Below are 19233 nucleotides of genomic sequence, written 5' to 3'. Positions count from 1 at the left end.
CTGCTTATCTCTAGTAAATGCCAGTGGTACCTGGAACACAGTGTGAGTTCTATAAATATTTGTAGAATCTATGTCCATGAAGCTGCAACATGGAAAATGAGCTTTCAAATTAAAGCAAGACAGACACCAGCAAGACATAAAAGGAATTACATGATAGTCAAAGTAAAATCTATACATGGTTGAGTGCTGTGAGTCTTTAATAAAAGAGTCACTCATCTGTCTTAGGGGTTTTACAAATTCACTAGCCTAAGTAATTTATAGTGGTTATTCCCAACACCATGATTTAATACTTCAGAGCATAGAAATGAAATCTTGCTAGTTATAAATAAATGATCACTGAGCTATTATGTGCTCATAATGGCTATCATGAGCTATTATAATACTGAATATCATCAGTATTCAAATGCTTTCCATGTATCAAATTATTTAATCCTCACAATTCTATGAGCACTATTCTTTTTTCATCTGTAAATGGTACCCTTTAGTCCCAAAAGGTTAAATAATTGGCCCAAAGTTGCCCAGATCATAGCTGATGGATCTGGGACTTAAATTCAGACTGCTGCACATGGGCCATTCATTTAAGGTTGAAAATAAATTTAAACAGAGCAAAAATATTAAACAGGAAGGATAACAGATTGATAAAATTATGGCACAGGAATTAGGTGAAATTATGGCACACGAATTTTCTCCATGGCTTGCTATGCTGCGTGGATCTTTTTAAATTCCACCTTGCTGTAACATTCCTGGGGATACTGGTGATGTACTAACTTTTTTCCCTTTAATAACATCTTTTTAAAAATGTGGTTTCAAATGAAAGAGATAAATATATTCATGCCAAACTAGAGAGACATTATAATGAACCCCCGCATCATGCATCCTTTTTTTTTTTTTTCCGAGACGGAGTCTTGCTCCGTCGCCCAGGCTGGAGTGCAGTGGCACAATTTCGGCTCACTGCAAGCTCCGCCTCCTGGGTTCATGCAATTCTCCTGCCTCAGCCTCCCGAGTGGCTGGGAATACAGGTGCCCACCACCAGGCTTGGCTAATTTTTTGTATTTTTAGTAGAGACGGGGTTTCACCATGTTAGCCAGGATGGTCTTGATCTTCTGACCTCATGATCCGCCCCCCTCAGCCTCCCAAAGTGCTGGGATTGTAGGTGTGAGCCATCATGCCCGGCCCTCATGCATCTTAAACAACTCTGAACACATGGACAATCTTCATGTATGCGGTGCTCCCCGCAAACTCATACACACACTGCATTATTTCAAAGCAAATGATGATGTACATTTACAGTACATCATCTTTATTCTTTCCCAAAATAATTTGAGCCTAAGATGCATATAATTCCTTTATTTCAAAAAAATCCACAAAAACTTGGTAGCAGTATGGGAACAATTCCAAGGCGGGGTTCTGTTATCAAAAAGAAAGCCACTGGACATTAGGAAAAAAGAATTTCTTTGCTGGGCACCATGGCTCACGCCTGTAATCCCAGCACTTTGGGAGGCTGAGGCGGGTGGATCACTTGAGGTCAGGAGTTTGAGGCCAGCCTGGCCAACATAGTGAAACTCCGTCTCTACTAAAAACAGAAAAATTAGCCAGGCATGGTGGCAGATGTCTGTAATGCCAGCTACTCGGGATGCTGAGGCAGGAGGATGGCTTGAACCCAGGAGGCGAAGGTTGCAGTGAGCTGAGATGGTGCCATTGTACTCCAGCCTGGGCAACAGAGCAAGACTCTGTCTCGAAATAATAATAATAATTTCTCAAAAATCACTAAGTAATCTCTAAGTGATACATACTTGGTAACATGAGAATATTTTAGGTGCCACATTATAGCAGGAATTAAATTTAAATTTGTAAAGTGTTCTATGAGTTTTAAGAAAACTCATGAGGGTTTCTATGCCTATCATGCAGACAAATATCATTCCCAAGCATAGAGGGAGGTCAAGAAGCAATTAAGCATCAAAATATACCTGTTTATCGTCCAGAGGGTCAGGCTCTCCTTTACTTGACTCAGAGCTGACATCATCTTCATCAGAACTGTTGATGACTTCCTCCTCATCAGAGGGAAGGTCACCAAGACCAAGATGATTCTGTTCCTCCTGGGATGCTCCCGAACTGCATTCAACAGAAAGCAGGTATTAGTCACCTTCAATAACAAGGAGTGCTAGCAAAACAAAAACCAAATCAACATCTTATCTTCATAATGCAAACAAGGTATATCTGAGGGATTTGGAAGAATGAAAAAACCCAGATCAGCCAACTTTCCCTTCCTTCCCCCTGTCTCAGCTGCCAAAAACTCAAATTAATTTTTTGAATTTTTAATGATAAGAAGGTGGGTGGGAAGCAAGTTTCCCAGCTGCTCCCATCCTATGCTTCTATATATCCCTCCCAAAGAAGATCAGGTCTCTACTCCTAGAATAAACTAAGAAGCCTTACAGAAAGCGGGCTGGTTTACCACAAAAGGCTGCCAGGTATACCAGAAGAATTGCTGTTTCCTTGGGGCTTAGTGTTAAAACAACAACAAAAACCAAGTAACAAATCTATGAGGATTGGGGGGTAATGATGGTGACTACAATCAATAGTGCAGGTGCAATTGTGAACACGTACCCTGCTCTATGGTCATCACCGTTCTGTTTACAAGACATGGGGAGGAAGAGGAAATGTTACAAATTCTCAGATTATGCTTAAGACCTACTGCATTAGAACTAGGAGGGGCACAGGGCCCAGCAATTTGCCCAGCAATTACAACTACCTGGGGCACATGGCCTAGCAAATAACAAGTAAGCTGGTTTAATGTTTTCCGGGTGATTCTGATACAAGTTGAAGTTGGAAAAATCCACAGAACCAGGCCATTTACCAATTCCTCCTCATCAGCCTGATATCATCAAGGTTCCTCCGTTTGTTTTAACATAGATCTCATGAATCTAAAAGCCATTGTTGCAATCCAATCTGTGGGGGGAATTCCACAGGAAAGTTTCCTAAGAAGAGATGAAAAGAATTCCTTCTAGTATTGGCTGTAAAGATTCAGGAGCCAATTGCCTGTAGCAACTGCTTTTCTGTCTTCAGTCTACAAGAATATCTGCAGAATAGAAGAGTACACAGGTGGAGCCAGTAAAAGATCCACAATCAGCAGGAAAAACACTCAAGCAGAATAAGGAGACAGTTGCATTCCACTCTGGCAGGCTCTTTCAGCAGTCACAGGCAGGTCACTCAACCGTCAAGGTTACAAGTTACGACTCTCTAACGGGAATCTTAAAAGCTAAAGATAAATTTTCTGCCAATTCCTGATTATACATGGTAGGATACAGACTTGCCTCAGAAGGCATTCCTGGAGCCCAACGGTTACACAAACCAGTTGGCTAGAGGCAGAGTGCCAAAAGGAACACCTCTCACTGCTAAAGACGGGGTTTTCCATTACTCAATGGCCGGGGGTGGGTGCACACCTTATCATAGCTCCCCAAGACATGCAGGAGACTAACTCCCCAGGGGTAAGGGGTGGATAGAGGATGGCAACTTTCTGGTTAGATCACTGGTAGGATTCACTGTCTCTGGGTGCAGGGATAAGAGCCAACCCCGCCGGGTAGTTGATTGTTGACTGAGATTAGTGAGAGCAAATGAGAGTTAACAGGATGGGCAGACTATAGGATCCACCCATATAGCTAGAAGAAAATGTACCCCCACTTGTTTTAAATTTTAATTCCTTATCTCTTTACATCTTCTAAAACCCTGTTAACACAACACATGTTCAATTTCCAAGTGGCAGCAGCATCACCCGGAAGCTCCTCAGAAATACACACGCTCAGGCCGCCCACAACCCACCGAATCAGAATCCATGCTGTAACAAAATCCCAGTCTATGTGTGAGAAGCTCTGCTCTAAAAGGCTTTTTGAATCAGCCCATCTGGATACTGTTTTAGATTCCTAAGTGTAATAGATTCAGATAGTAATAGGGCTGTGGCACCTGTGAATAAATTAGGTTTATTCTGTCTGAAGAGAGGGGTGAAAGGTGTTTCTTGGTCAAACATCACTTGGAAGGCTATTATTAAGAACACAGTAACTAGGTGTTGCCACATCCATTAGGGATAGAAGAGGGATTAAAGTACACAGTGAACATCTGAAAACAAGAAAAAAAGTTTTAAATATTAAAACTACATGAATCAAAACACGATGCCATGAAACAAGTAGAGATTTTGGTGTCTCTTCTGAATCCTTTAACTGTCTCACTAAACTGCACTTGGTGGTAGACTTGTTTCCTCATTAAAATGTAAATTTCCAAAGACACGGAAATTGAAATTGTGTTTTCCAGCTGAATCCTCAGCATACAGCCGGACACACAATGGACCCTCAAGAATTTTTCACCAAATAAATGAAAATGGTATCAGAAAGCAACAGGTGTTGAATTTCAATGGTGCAGGTAGCCTGAACCAGGGTAGCTACATCAGGAACTAAGAGAAAGGGATGGACATAAGAGGAAGAAAAATCAGGGCCAGGTGTGGTGGCTCATGCCTGTCATCCCAGCACTTTGGAAGGCCAAGGTGGGTGGATGGCTTGAGCCCAGGAGTTCGAGACAAGCCTGGCCAACAGAGCGAAACCTGCTCTGAAACACAAAATTTAGCCGGGTGCGGTGGCGTGTGCCTGTAATCCCAGTTACTAGGAAGACTGAGGCAGGAGAAGTACTGGAACTCCGGAGGCAGTGGTTGCAGTACTCAGGAGGCTGAGGCAGGAGAACCGCTTGAACCAGGAAGGTGAAGGTTGCAGTGAGCCAAGACTGAGTCACTGCACTCCAGCCTGAGTAACAGAGTGAGACTCTGTCTCAAAAAAAAAAGAAAAATCATCAGGACTTAGGGTAAACGGGTGAGGAGGAAACACTTATGAAAGACATCAAGGTGTCACGTCCAAGTTACCAGCAGAATGAGGGTGACGTGAACTGAAACAAATATTACAACAAGGGAGCAGATTTTAAAGGAAAGATAATGGGTTTAGCAGCAAAATCTAGGATCCACATTTTACATGTTCATTTCTAAAACAATTACACTATTTTCCCACACAATTGTTGGCAGCCTTTGAATCTACCTAGATAATTTTAGATTTCTTTTTTTTTTTTTAAATAGAGAAGGGTCTTGCTACGTTGCCCAGGCTGATCTCAAACTCCCAGGCTCAAGCGATCCTCCCACCTCAGTCTTGCCAAAGTGCAGGGATTACCGGCGTAAGCCACCATATGCAGCCAATTTTAGATTTCTGATAATGAAACAAGGACTCCTTACTGATGTCAGTTGTATAGTTTGGAGTTCTTCTTCAATTTATTTCCTTCCCACTGTCGAAATGATAACATCCTAACACTGTCTGCTTTGTGGGGTAAAGGAACAGGACACAGGGCTTCCTCCACATCTTCCTGCCTAGTTAGTTCATAATTTGATATCTGAAGTAAAAGGAAAGTAAGCTGCAAAAGCAACCAGAACAAAGAGTGGGCTCTACTTCCCCAGGCACCCTAAGTCAGATTTGCTTCTGAAAGGAGCCGCAGTTTCTAGAAAATCAGTTTGTTTCCAGTGTACTGGAATTAAGACAAACAAGTAAAGTCAGAAAAGAATTCCTACTGATGGGTAACTGTTCCTTCAATTCCACATGCTAAATCTATATATTTGAAGTGAAGACTACACGATGTCATCACTTTTTACAAGTTATTTTTTTCTATATGCTAGTTTCTCTATATTTACAGCACATCCTCCACTGGAAGCATATCAAATTTTTCTTTCAGGTAAGAAGTCACATCTGAAGTGAAGTCCTCCTCTTTTAGAAGGAATTATCTTTTTAAATTTTAATTTATTTTATTATTTTTGAGACGGAGTCTCACTCTATCATCCAGGCTGGAGTGATCTCAGCTCACTGTAACCTCCACCTTCCTAGTTCAAGCGATTCTCATGCCTCAGCCTCCTGAGCAGCTGGGACTACAGGTGTATGCCACCATGCCCAGCTAATTTTTGTATTTTTAGTAGAGACAGGGTTTCACTATGTTGGCCAGGCTGGTCTTGAACTTCCGACCTCAGGTGATACACGTGCCTCAGCCTCCCAAAGTGCTGGGATTATAGGCATAAGCCACACTCAGTGGAATTATCTTTTTTAAAAATACTAAATCCATTTCCTCTAAGAGTTTTTAGGAACAGAAACCCTGTACAATGATGACCCAGCACAGCAATGGCCAGGGTTCATGACAAAAACATCCTTCCGAGCCCCAACTAAATTAAAAATTCCAGCAAGGAGAAGGGATAAGGGATAGGATGGCCGAGAGAAGGAAAGGAGAAGCAGAGTTAACTTAAGAATGGCTTCTCTGTTGTTGACAAATTCCAGTTATCTTTTTCTTCTCTTGCCTGTGATTTTATTCTGAGCCCCTTAACCAAGGAATGTTTCATGTAATTCCTCCCAAGCTTGAAGAAACAAGTTCTTTCCAATTCCCTCACCTTCAGAAGTTTCCTTCTCATTTCCAAGTCACCACATGTAAATCTCAACTTCTGTGATCTTTCTCTTCCTCTTCTTTCTACCCCTAGCCTAAACTGAACAGAAACCTGCTTGTCCTTAGGATGTTGTGATAATTTTTTTTTCAAATGCTGTCTCGTTATGACTTGGTGACCATGTTCCTTTGGCACATTTCATATTTATCACAGAATGAGGGGGGAAAAAACTACCAGTATGGGCTTTAAATTAGCAAAATAAATTTTAAGTTATTTAATAGTTATTATAGTACACTAACTATAAAATTGGTATACAGTTTTCACCACAAAATTATTTCTATTTTGTTTTACCAGGAAACGTTTCCCTCTGTTACTTCAGTTCCCTTACAAGACTGCAGATTCCAGTGTCACAGTAAAACCATGAATCAAATCAATTTTAAAAAACTATTTAATTATCTATTTATTTAATTCTTCACTTATTGGTAGAGACAGGATCTCCCTATAGTGCCTAGGCTGCTCTTGAACTCTTGGCCTCAAGTGAACCTCCTGCCTTGGCCTCCCAAAGTGCTGGGATGACAACATGAGCCACTGTGTCCCAAAAACCTACTTAAAAAATCCTTCTTCTTCCTCTTTTCAGGTGTTCTCAATTACACAGCACTTCTAGAGTTTTCTCCATCCCTTACTCAGGTGATGTTCTTGAGATCTATCACCAAAATGAGTTTGGAAACATGGCACAACTTGTGAAACAGACATAGTTGGTCATTTGCATCCTCCAAAAGCAATCGTCACATATTCACATCATGTTTTTAGGTTTTTCAAATACAAGATTGTGTGCAATTATTTTAAGTATGTGCAGAGCCAGGTGACAGGACTGAACAAATATCAAGTTCAACCAGTGTGACTTCTGAGTGCTGGTAGGTAAAGTAGGTAAACCAGATCAACTAGTAGGTCTTTCTCCACTCCTTTTTTTTTTTTTTTTTTGGAGATGGAGTCTCGCTCTGTCACCAGGCTGGAGTGCAGTGGTGTGGTCTCAGCTCAGTGCAACCTCAGCCTCCTGGGTTCAAGCGATTCTCCTGCCTCAGCCTCCCAAGTAGCTGGGATTACAGGCACGCACCACCACACCTGGCTAATTTTTGTATTTTTAGTAGAGATGGGGTTTCACCATGTTGGTCAGGCTGGTCTTGAACTCCTGACCTCGTGATCTGCCCGCCTCAGCCTCCCAAAGTGCTGGGATTACAGGCGTGAGCCACTGCGCCCAGCCGGTCTTTCTGCACTCCTAACTGCTTTCACAAAAAAGAAACATCAATGCTTCAGTAATACGTAAGGCTATGGATGCTGATGTTCTCATTGAAGTATAATAGCAGAAATCCTTTCTCCGGAAAAAAAAGGACATATATCAATTTCGTTTATGTCCTTGCATCATAAAGATATCAAATATATTAATTTTTAATCTTCTTTCGAGAGGTTGCTCGATTAAAGGTTAGGACAAATTTTAACTTAAAAATTAATGATTTTATTATCTCTATTTCAGTTTTTAAAATCCTATAATGTATATATGTAGCATATAAACTTTTTGAGTTAAACTCTTTAATATTCACAAAATAAAAATAAATAAAATCACTAAAATACTTAAAGGGATAGTACCACAGGAGTTTGTTACTTAAAACAAAGGAAGAAAGACAGAAAAAATGAATAAACGAAGAAACTTACAACATAAAATGTACACGATCAGTGTTTTATTTTTTCATTCTTAAGTTTTAGAGGTTTTAACAACTGAGACTTTCAAACTAGCAAGCTAGGGTTCTATGGCTTCAAAAAAAAGAAATCACACAAAAATACCCAGCTTCCCTGAAATATAAACCAGAAACTGTTTAAAACTGTCTCTGGGTGACTCTGTTAGGGTAAAATGTCAGGTTTCAAATGATGGATATATTTTTAAAACAGGCCTGCTTCATTTTCCAGAAGCAACCTCCACCTTTGCAAATACCACTCCTATCACCTTCCCCCAGTAATTACTAGGATTCTTAGAATTGTACGCTACTGACTAAAGACATAATCAGGGCCGGGGTGGTGACTGATGTCTGTAATCCCCGTACCTTGGGAGGCTGAGGTGGGGGGATTGCTTGGGCCTAGGAGTTTGAGACCAGCCTGGGCAACACAGGGAGAGACCCCATTTCTATGGAAAAAAAAAAAATTGCATGGTGGTATGTGCCTGTGGTCCTAGCTACCTAGCTACTTGGGAGGCTGAGGTGGGAGGATCACTTGAGCCCAAGAGGTCAAGGCTACAGTGAGCCATGATTATGCCCCTGCACTCCAGCAGGTGAGGGACAAAGACCTTGTCTCGAAAATAAATAAAAAAATAAGACCAAAATCATAATCAGTACCTTCAGGCTGCTATTTAAAACAGTCCTCACAAGACAACACTGAAAATGGTTTAAAAAACAAATAGAATGCAAAATTCTTTAAAATAGAAGAGTACCTACCCATATACTTACAACTTTTGTATGTAATTGGCTTTAAAGTCATTCATTAAGATTTAATATAAAGAAGCAGTTTTAAAGGGATCTTCCTTCAATAGCCATTAATAAAAGACTGGTTAAATAAATTAGGGTTACATCCACATAACGAATTACTAAACAGTTATTTGTTTATTTTTTCTTAATCCCTAGGTTTAAAACTAAAGAGCTATTTAAAAAATGAGGTAGGCCGGGTGAGGTGGCTCATGCTTGTAAATCCCAGCACTTTGGGAGGCTGAGGCGTGTAGATTGCTTAAGCGCAGAAGTTCAAGACCAGCCTGGGCAACATGGTGAAACCCCGTCTCTACTAAAAACTAAAAAATTAGTCAAGCATGGTGGCATACACCCACGGTCCCAGCTACTTGGGCGGCTGAGGTGAGAGGATCACTTGAACCCAGGAAGTTGAGGCTGCTGTGAATTGAGATTGTGCCACTGCACTCCAGCCTGGACAACACAGCGAGACCCCATCTCAAAAAAGAAAAAAAAATGCCGGGATTGGTGGCTCACGCCTGTCACCCCAGCACTTTGGGAGGCTGAGGCAGGTGAATCACCTGAGGTAGGGAATTTGAGACCAGCCTGACCAACATGGACAAACCCCGTCTCTACTAAATATACAAAGTTAGCCAGGCATGGTGGCGCATGCCTGTAATCCTAGCTACTCGGGAGGCTGAGGCAGGAGAATCGCTTGAACCCAGGAGGCCAAGGTTGTGGTGAGCCGAGATCCTGCCATTGCACTCCAGCCTGGGCAATAAGAGCAAAACTCTGCCAAAAAAAAAAAAAGAGGTAGATCTACTGTGCATAGATCATTCTCCAGGAAATATTGTTAGGTTAAAAAGAAACCAAGGCACAGAGTGTGCTCCTATTTGTATAGAGAAGTAACAAGAAGAGTACATATACACAAAAACATATAAAAAGTATGTAGATTTGTGTGTGTGTGCACAAACATGCTGGCATATACCAGGCTGTCCCCGAACACATTGAGAAAAACTGATAAATATAGTTGAAGTACAGTTGCCTCTGGGACTAAAGTCCTGAGAGTAAAAGACAGACTCTTTTTTTTTTTTTTTTTTTTTTTGAGACAGGGTCTTGCTCTATTACCCAGACTGGAGTACACCCAGGTTAGAGTGCAGTGGCATGATCACAGCTCACTGTAACTTCCGTCTCCCAGACTCAATGATCCTCCCGCCTTAGGCTCCCAAGCACTTGGGATAACAGGTGGGTGCCACCACATCTGGCTAATTTTTATACTTTTTCTTTTGTAGAGACAGGGTTTTGCCATGATGCCCAGGATGGGCTCAAACTCCTGGGGCTCACGTGATCTGCCTGCCTCAGCCTCCCTGAGTGCTTAGGTGTGAGCCACCACTCCTGGCTGAGAGATTTTATTACTTGCCCTTCAGTACATTTTAAAAAGTTGTTATCACATGCATTTTTACTGTTTCAAAGTTGACCACCCCCCCAACACACACAGAGTCTGAAAAGCTTTATGAAAGGTGGTTCAAAGCTTGTATGTATTTACACATATATACACATATATACACACACATATATATGTATTTATACATATATACATATATTTTTATATGCATATAAACTCTTTAGGGATAGTTTATTTTCTTCCCAGGATGATGAGATTAAAGATATTCTCTCCTGTTCTTTCCCTTTCATCCCCTAGCCCCCAGACTTGGAGGTCTGTGTAAACATTTTCAAGATTGCCACTTCAAAAAAAAAAAAAAAAAATCTCTTTGTACTATTGCTTAAGTTGATAAGATATATAAATTATGGCTTTCCCTTCCTGCTGGTAGCTGTTTGTTTGGGAGCATCTTAAGCCTAAGTCTCTAAATAATAGGTAGGAAGGGGAGATCTGGCAAGCCAGTCGATGGCTTTAAAAAAGAAAAAACAGAAGTCAGTAGAGGGATTGTTCAACAGCCTGCAGGGCCCACAGAGTAACCACACAACTTGTTGACTATGCCACAGTGAACAGCAACATAATAATAGGGTCCGTCTCCCATAGTTCTCCGTCTGGTTGTGGGAGAGCTTCCTGACCTGCAAGAAAAGATGATCATGTGCTTCAGGGTTCCTGGTCCTATCTTAACGACACAGGAAGAGCCCCATGCTGAAAACAGTCCAACAGACACTCTTGGCCATCTAGCTTAGCTGGGAGGCATCCAAGTCAAACCCAGCTAGAGGGAATCCAGGTCTAACTAGAAAGGAATAAATTGTTACAAAAACGTCTCCTGAAACAAGCACTACATAAAATAAATCTGCAACATTTAAGTACCATCAATTTTGCTTTCTTAGAATTGGGATTCGCGGCTGAGGCAGGAGAATGGCGTAAACCCAGGAGGCGGAGCTTGCAGTGAGCTGAGATCGCACCACTGCACACCAGCCTGGGCGTCAGAGCGAGACTCCGTCTCAAAAAAAAAAAAAAGATTTGGGATTCACGTCACGAAATGTGGACAGCTTTCTTGTTAATACAAATAGAAAAGCATTCTACACAGCTTGAGGTTGCCTCCAATAAAATATGGCAAGTTCCGGTCGGGTGCAGTGGCTCACGCCTGTAATCCCTACACTTTGGGAGGCTGAGGCGGGCGGATCACGAGGTCAGGAGATCGAGACCATCCTGGCTAACAAAGGGAAACTCTGTCTCTACTAAAAATAATAATTAAAAAAAAATTAGCTGGGCATGGTGGCAGGTGCCTGTAGTCCCAGCTACTCGGGAGGCTGAGGCAGGAGAATGGCATGAACCCAGGAAGCAGAGCTTGCAGTGAGCCAAGATCACGCCACTGTACTCCAGCCTGGGCAACAGAGCGAGACTCCGTCTCAAAAAAAAAAACAAAAAAAAAAGAAAAAAAAAATATATGTATATATGGCAAGTTCCCAATCCAATTCCATTATTGCACCAAAGATGATGTTTTTCTTATTGAAAACTAAAAAAGTTTTAAGACAAAGTTAGAGTTGACTTAGTATCATTTCTCCTTTTCATGTCCTCATTATGTAATATACTGTCTGTACCTACTTGATGCCAGAAAAAATAAAGGCCATTAGAAATAAATAATGAGGTTGGGATGGCTACAAGGGAATACTTCATAGTTACATACACATATTTACACATATATATGTATACATACTTTTTTTTTTGGAGATGGAGGCTGGAGTGTGGTGGCATGATCTTGGCTCACTGCAACCTCTGCCTCCTGGTTTTCAAGTGATTTTCCTGCCTAGGCCTCCGGAATAGCTGGGACTACAGGTGCCCCACCATGCCCGGCTAATTTTTGTATTTTTAGTAGAGACTGGGTTTCACTATGCTGGCCAGGCTGGTGTCGGACTCCTGACCTCAGGCGATCCGCCTGACTTGGCCTCCCAAAGAGCTGGGATTATAGGCGTGAGCCACCTTGCCCAGCCTATACATACATTTTTACAAATACTTTTGTAATACTTAGAATATATAAAAATGGTGATGCCATTTATTTCAGTAAACATTTATCAAGGGCCTACTATGTTTCATTTACTATTTTAGGAGGCAGATGAAGATAATATTGAATTAGTTGCAACGTTCAAACTGCAAATTCTATTGACTGCTTCTCTTTCTTTTCCTACTGAGACCTTCTTAAACAGATAAAGAGAGAAGGGATTGAGACAGCCACAGTAATTTAAGATAAAGGAAAGAACCACTTTCTAAAAAGAGACAACTTGGCTGGGCACGGTGACTCACGCCTGTAATCCCAACTACTCAAGAGGGGCAAGACTGGTTAGTAAGGTAGGAGAGAAAACAGCTCACCCTTTGACTACCTTCTCTAATAGGGTGACCACTTTGTCCTGGTGTCAGCTGTACACGCCCCTTTGCTTCATCTAAGGTCTTGTCATCATAATCCTAACAGCCACTGAAAAGGTGGTGAGCCTTTTGGAAAATATGACTACTCCACCTGGCCCAGGCTATGCTCTTGATTGTGAGTCAGCACAAAACCATTGCGGTGCAAGGCTGAAAATTAAGGCCAATATTACATTCTGCCTTGAAGTCTGGGGAAAATCAGGAGGGCTCCAAATGGTCTCACTACACACTGCCCTTCCACTGTGCTTCTGCTGATAAAGTCCCCTGGCCACCCTCTTAGTCACAAGGACCAGGCACAGTGTCTGCCTAGCCCTTAGAAGTGGGTTTTAGTTCCCTGCCAGCCAGCAGAGTTATTTAAACAAGCCAATCATATCCTCTCATGGGAACCAAGAGTGACCCCCACCCTCTTGGTACTATAAAGCCTGCCTCCTGCAGCCCCTAGTTGTTCCTGAGTACAGGCCTGGGTGGCCAGGTGTGGCATGCTGTGTCCTCCTCTAGGCTGGGACTACATGTGACTGAGAAACTGCTGTTGATCTCACCTGTCCAGTGTCGAACATCAGGTACTCAGCCATCCCTGCAACCCTAAGCAGAAATCCCTCCCTCACGAATGGGGAGAAGAGGCGGTAATTCAAACAACCTCCAAGGCCAGGCGTGGTGGCTCCCAGCAATTTAGGACGCGGAGGCAGGAGGATCATTTGAACTCAGGAGTTTGAGATCAGCCTAGGCAACATGTGGAGATCCCGTCTCTACAAAACATAAAAAACTAGCCGAGTATGGGGGTATACACCTGTGGTCCCAGCTACCTGGGATGATGAGGTAGGAGGATGGCTTGAACCCACGAGGTTGAAGCTGCAGAGAGCAGTGATTGTGCCACTGCACTCAGGCTGGGGGACAGAGCAAGAACCTATATCAAACAACAACAACAACAAAACAACCTCCAAAAAAGGTGCCATTCTCTGGGATCCTGAGGTACAAAGCATGTGCACTGGCAGATTTTAATAAGATTATCCTGAGAAATTACATTGAGAGGTGTATAAAGTCAGCTTTGTTTTTACCTAAGTATATTTTGCATATACATCTAGACTCTGCCATGATACATACTCAAGCATTTTCAAGTTACAGGCATTAATTTACATGTTCCAGAAATGTGGCATATTCCATGTTACAGAATGCTAAATGTTACATTATATACAGACCCCACTATAATGAAAGGGTAGGGAAATTACAAGGAAACCAATAATTAAAACCAAAGGACATCTGCTTTCATTCCCAGATGTTATTTTATCTAAACCTATTTAAGTGTATCAATTTCCAGTAGGAACCACAATCATATTTGGGATTTCCCACTAACATAGGGAAAAAGGATGGAAGACTTCTTGGGAGCCCATGAGGAGCCACAGAGGGGGAGGTTAGTCATTGTTCATGAATAAATCTGTCCACTTCCTTATGTAAAACTACACACGAGTAAGCTTATTTGTCATTTTTCTTCTTCGGATTTTATCCATACAAATGATATGTCTTCAAGGTCTACTCTAGACCAGTTATAAATCATCAATAACCCCCCAAAACCATAAGGAATCCACATCTTTCTGAGACAGCACCCTGGGGAAGCTGCAGAGGGTGTTAGGAAAGGACACGGATTTCTTCCTGCACTGTTTTTTTTTTTTTTTTTCAGACGGAGTCTTGCTCTGTCGCCCAGGCTGTAGTGCAGTGGTGCAATCTTGGCTCACAGCAACCTCCGCCTCCCAGGTTCAAGCGATTTTCGTGCCTCAGCCTCCTGAGTAGCTGGGATTACAGGCACCCACCACCATGCGCAACTAATTTTTATATTTTTAGTGGAGATGGGATTTCACCATGTTGGCCAAGCTGGTCTCAAACTCCTGACCTCAAGTGATTTGCCCACCTTGGCCTCCCGAAGTGCTGGGATTACAGGCATGAGCCACCACACCCAGTCTTTTTTTTTTGAGATGGAGTCTCACTCTGTCATCCAGACTGGCGTACAGCAGTGCAATCTTAGCTTACTGCAACCTCTGCCTCCCAGGTTCAAGCAATTCACTTGCCTCAGCCTCCCAAGTAGCTGGGATAACAGGCACCAGCCACCATGCCCAGCTAATTTTTGTATTTTTAGTAGAGACAGAGTTTCACCATGTTGGCCAGGTTGGTCTTGAACTCCTGACCTCAAGTGATCTGCCTGCCTCGGCCTCCCAAAGTGCTGGGAATACAGGCGTGAGCACCCAGCCCCTTCCTCCACTCTTAATCCCATGCATCAGTGAGTCCTTACACCAGTTACACTGCTGACTAGTTCTGTATTTATTTTTAGCTTCTTTGATTGGGAAACCAAAAAAAAAATCACTACTTTTCTATCAAACTCAGATTATATCTTCGAAAGCTAGAGTCAGGGAAAATGGAAGGGAAGTGAAAATAAACATGCATTCAAGTGAAATAAACATTCACTTCTGACAGGATCACAAACATTTATCACAGTTTCATACATTTCTAAGAGGGAAGGAAAGGCAGCAGAGAAGGAAAAAAAAAATGTTCTTTCAGCCTGAGAGACCTGCATTTGAAGGCAGGGTCCACCACTCACGGCTGTGTGTAACTGGCTAGTTAATTGGGCTAAGTTTACATTTCCCTATACTATAAAATTGAGATAATAGGCCAGGTGCGGTGGCTCATACCTGTAATTCCAGCTCTTTGGGAGGCTGAGGCGGGAGGATCATGAGGTCAGGAGTTCGAGACCAGCCTGGCTAACACGGTGAAACCCATCTCTACTAAAAATACAAAAATTAGCCAGGCATGGTGGTGCGCACCTGTAATCCCAGCTACTCAGGAGACCGAGGCAGGAGAATTGCTTGAACCCAAGAGGCGGAGGTTGCAGTTAGCTGAGATTGCACCACTGCACTACAGCCTAGGCAACAGCGCAAGACTCCATCTCAAAAAAATAATAATAAAAATAAAAAATAATTGAGATAATATACCACCTGCAATGAAGATTAAATGATATGTGAATATATCTGTTATATGCAATGGACAGGAAATAAAGACAGCTTTTTAAAAAGCAGGCATGAGAAATGAGACATCATCATCGTTCATCCAGTAAGCAGAATGGCAAGAGGAACTGAAAGTTGTTCTTGTTCCCCCTAGAAATCCCAGAATTTAGTATACCTTTCTTGCATGAATGCATTAACAAATGAATGGAGTCCATCCTAATATCTCACACATACATAGTATAGCATGATTAGGCAAATCTAACCTGCTGCCTGTTTTTGTAAGGTCTATGAGCTAAAAATGGTTCATATATATATATATATATATATATATATATATATATATATATATTTTTTTTTTTTTTTTTTGAGATGGAGTCTTGCTGTGTCACCCAGGCTGGAGTGCAGTGGCACGATCTCGGCTCACTGCAACCTCCAGCTCCTGGGTTCAAGCGATTCTCCTGCCTCAGTCTTCTGAGCAGTAGAGATGGGGTTTTGCTATCTTTTGGCCAGTCTGGTCTTGAACTCCTAACCTTAAGTGATCCTCCTGCCTCAGCCTCCCAAAGTGCTGGGATTATAGGCATGAGCCACTGCGCCCAGCCTGGTTCTTACATTCTTAAATCGTGGGAAAAAAAAAAACAAACAAAATAAAGAAAATATTTTGTGACACACGAAAATTATTTTCATGTCCATAATGACGTTTTCTTGGAAAACAGCCACGCTCATTTGTTTGTGTACTATCTGTCACTGCTTTTGCACTACATTGGCAGACCTGAAGAGATGCAACAGAGACCTATGACCTGCAAAGTCTAAGATATTTATCATCTGGCCCTTCATGGAAAAAGTTTGCTGATCCTTGGTGGTACAGCAGATTACCCAAAAGAAGCAGTATATTTCCTTTGGGGCAAAACCGCCTGTGTTCAAATCTGAGCTCTGCCACATACTAAGTAGGTGAAATTGAGTCAGTTTTTAACCTCTCTGTGCCTCAGTTTTTCCTCCATAAAATGAGGATCATAATATTGCCTATCTGACAGAATTTTGTGGGGATTAAACAAATTAATACAAGCAATGCACTAACGTGCCCGGTATATAGAAAGCTCATTTGCTCACTCACTGTTTCTCTCTACATATATATATTTAGAGTGTTATCTACATAATATTAAGAAAAACAAATCATTGCTGTATATACTTAAAAGTCTAGAATTGTACAAAAAGTGACTTCAGGCTGGGCGCAGTGGCTCACGCCTATAATCCCAGCACTTTGGGATGCTGAGACTGGCGGATCATGAGGTTAGGAGATTGAGACCATCCTGGCTAACACGGTGAAACCCCGTCTCTACTAAAAATACAAAAAATTAGCCAGGCGAGGTGGCAGGCGCTGGTAGTCCCAGCTACTCGGGAGGCTGAGGCAGGAGAATGACGTGAACCCAGGAGGAGGAGCTTGCAGTGAGCCGAGATTGTGCCACTGCACCCCAGCCTGGGAGACAGTGCGAGACTCCAACTGAAAAAGGAAAAAAAAAAAACAAACAAGTTACTTCAGGCTGGGCGTGGTGGCTCACTCCTGTAATCCCAGCACTTTGGGAGGCCGAGGCGGGCAGACCATGAGGTCAGGAGATCAAGACCAGCATGGCCAATATGGTGAAATCCCGTCTCTACTAAAAATACAAAAATTAGCCAGGCATGGTGGCATGCATCTGTAATCCCAGCTACTCGGGAGGCTGAGGCAGAAGAATCACTTGAACCTGGGAGGTGGAGGTTGCAGTGAGCCAAGATTGCACCACTGCACTCCAGCCTGGGTGACTGAGTGAGACTCTGTCCCAAAAAAAAAAAAGTGACTTCAGAGAGAAGCTTCTGCATTATCAATCATGTGAAACGGCTCATCACCAGCATCAAGGGCTGAGTCAAGAACTCCTACACTAAGGTCATGTGAGCCATGGTTTTGCAGCAGGTTACTCCTAGAGCTCATTTCCCATGTTTAATTTCACTGCTTATTTTCGGTAGCTTACTACTTGCACAGTAATATCCTGAAGCTCACAATAATTATAGTTTCATGCATATCTCAATATTCTCTCTTATTTCTAAAACAATTTTAGTCACATATAATGACAAATTCACAGGTATTCCACTAGATCTCAAAGTACCTTTTCAAGTATGTTTTGAAAAGCTGGCTTTGTCCCTCTTTGCTTAATAATGATCACATTGATGCGACAAAGGCCAAGAAGGCCTATGAATGACACTGATAAGCATACCTCACGTATGCAATAAAGTTGCTGATTTCTCTGGTAATGTAAACTTCATTTTATAATATGAAGCAAAGAATCCTATTTATTTTCTAAATGGAGATTTTCATATTGCACTGAACCAGAAAGAGCCCAGTAGAATGCAATTTCAAAACAGTGATCACTTGCTCTGAGCTACTAGCTGAAGGCACAAAAAAAAAAAATGGGGAGAAGAGGGAAGTAGAAGAAATGAAGAAACCAGAAAACAATAAGTAAAGCAGGGTAAAGGAGAGAAATAAGCAGATGGGCAAAGCACCATCCGTGTGTGTGTGTGTGTGTGTGTGTGTGTGTGTGTGTGTGTGTCATGTTACCACTGACACAGGAGAAGGAAGACAAGGTTCCTGCCCTGGGGAAAACGGAGCTGTGAGCCTTTGTCTTTCTCATGTACCTCAAAGATAACAACAGCCTCATAGGGACAGAGTTTACTCCTAAACTTTCCATTTATTCTAAAACTTTCCATGTGAAAAATCAAAACAAACAAAACCCCTAAAACCTTATCTCTCCAGTGGAACCGAGGTGGATAAAGAGAAGAAAAGGAGGGAGCATTTTACTTTTCACTTCATGTACATTTAACTCTTTTTTAAGACAACTATTTTATATAACTTTTATAACCAAACAAATATGTAAAGAACTGAAAATCCCCATTCTCTCTTCTCCAAGTTTACTAATCTCTGTAATTTCAAGTATTCCTTAAAAACACTTTTTTTTTTTTTTTAATACTTGGTAAGGAAAGGTCAAAGGCAAAGCAAGCAGAGAGGATGAATTAGAGAAAGCTATCCCCATCAGCTCTTCCCACAAAAATACAAAGAAAGAAAAGAAAAAAAATCTGACCACGTTGATATGTGGATTAGCAATAGTTTTTGGTCTACTTCCTGTAGATAGTCTCCAAATGAATTCTCTAATTCCCTAGACCACTCCCCGCTCTGAAAATAATAAATTCCCTGTACTTTGTAAGGTAAACCCAGTGAACAAAGAATATTTTCACCCTGGGCATCAGGAAATTATGTATAGCAAAATGGAAGCTTCTATACACCCCCACACCTGTGATCACAGTCACAGATTTTACTTAACAGAACCCATCCACAGGGTATTAGCTGCATAGCCAGCACAGATATTTACTGGGGCCAAGATTTCAAAGACCAGGCAGAAAAGACATTAATTTGTAGAGTACAAAAGAGCA

At 41.8% G+C, this 19233-nt stretch overlaps 1 protein-coding gene across 2 annotated transcripts in view; it reads right to left on the bottom strand.

The window, feature by feature from the left end:
- LOC105483682 (FYVE, RhoGEF and PH domain containing 6) overlaps positions 1–19233 on the bottom strand; it is a 132768-nt gene that overhangs the window by 85131 nt on the left and 28404 nt on the right. For both annotated transcript variants that reach the window (XR_988481.2, XM_011744666.2), the window contains exon 3: positions 1968–2112. Coding sequence is in view for 1 of the 2 variants with exons in the window: in XM_011744666.2 (XP_011742968.2) it covers positions 1968–2112 (145 nt within the window). In the remaining variant the exon portion in view is untranslated. The remainder of the gene's footprint in view (positions 1–1967; positions 2113–19233) is intronic.

This window comes from Macaca nemestrina, chromosome 10, assembly GCF_043159975.1.
Source record: "Macaca nemestrina isolate mMacNem1 chromosome 10, mMacNem.hap1, whole genome shotgun sequence".
In the NCBI taxonomy this organism is placed as follows: Eukaryota; Metazoa; Chordata; class Mammalia; order Primates; family Cercopithecidae; genus Macaca; species Macaca nemestrina.
The sequence above is the reverse complement of the archived record's forward strand: the minus strand, read 5'-3'. Positions and strand labels throughout refer to the sequence as shown.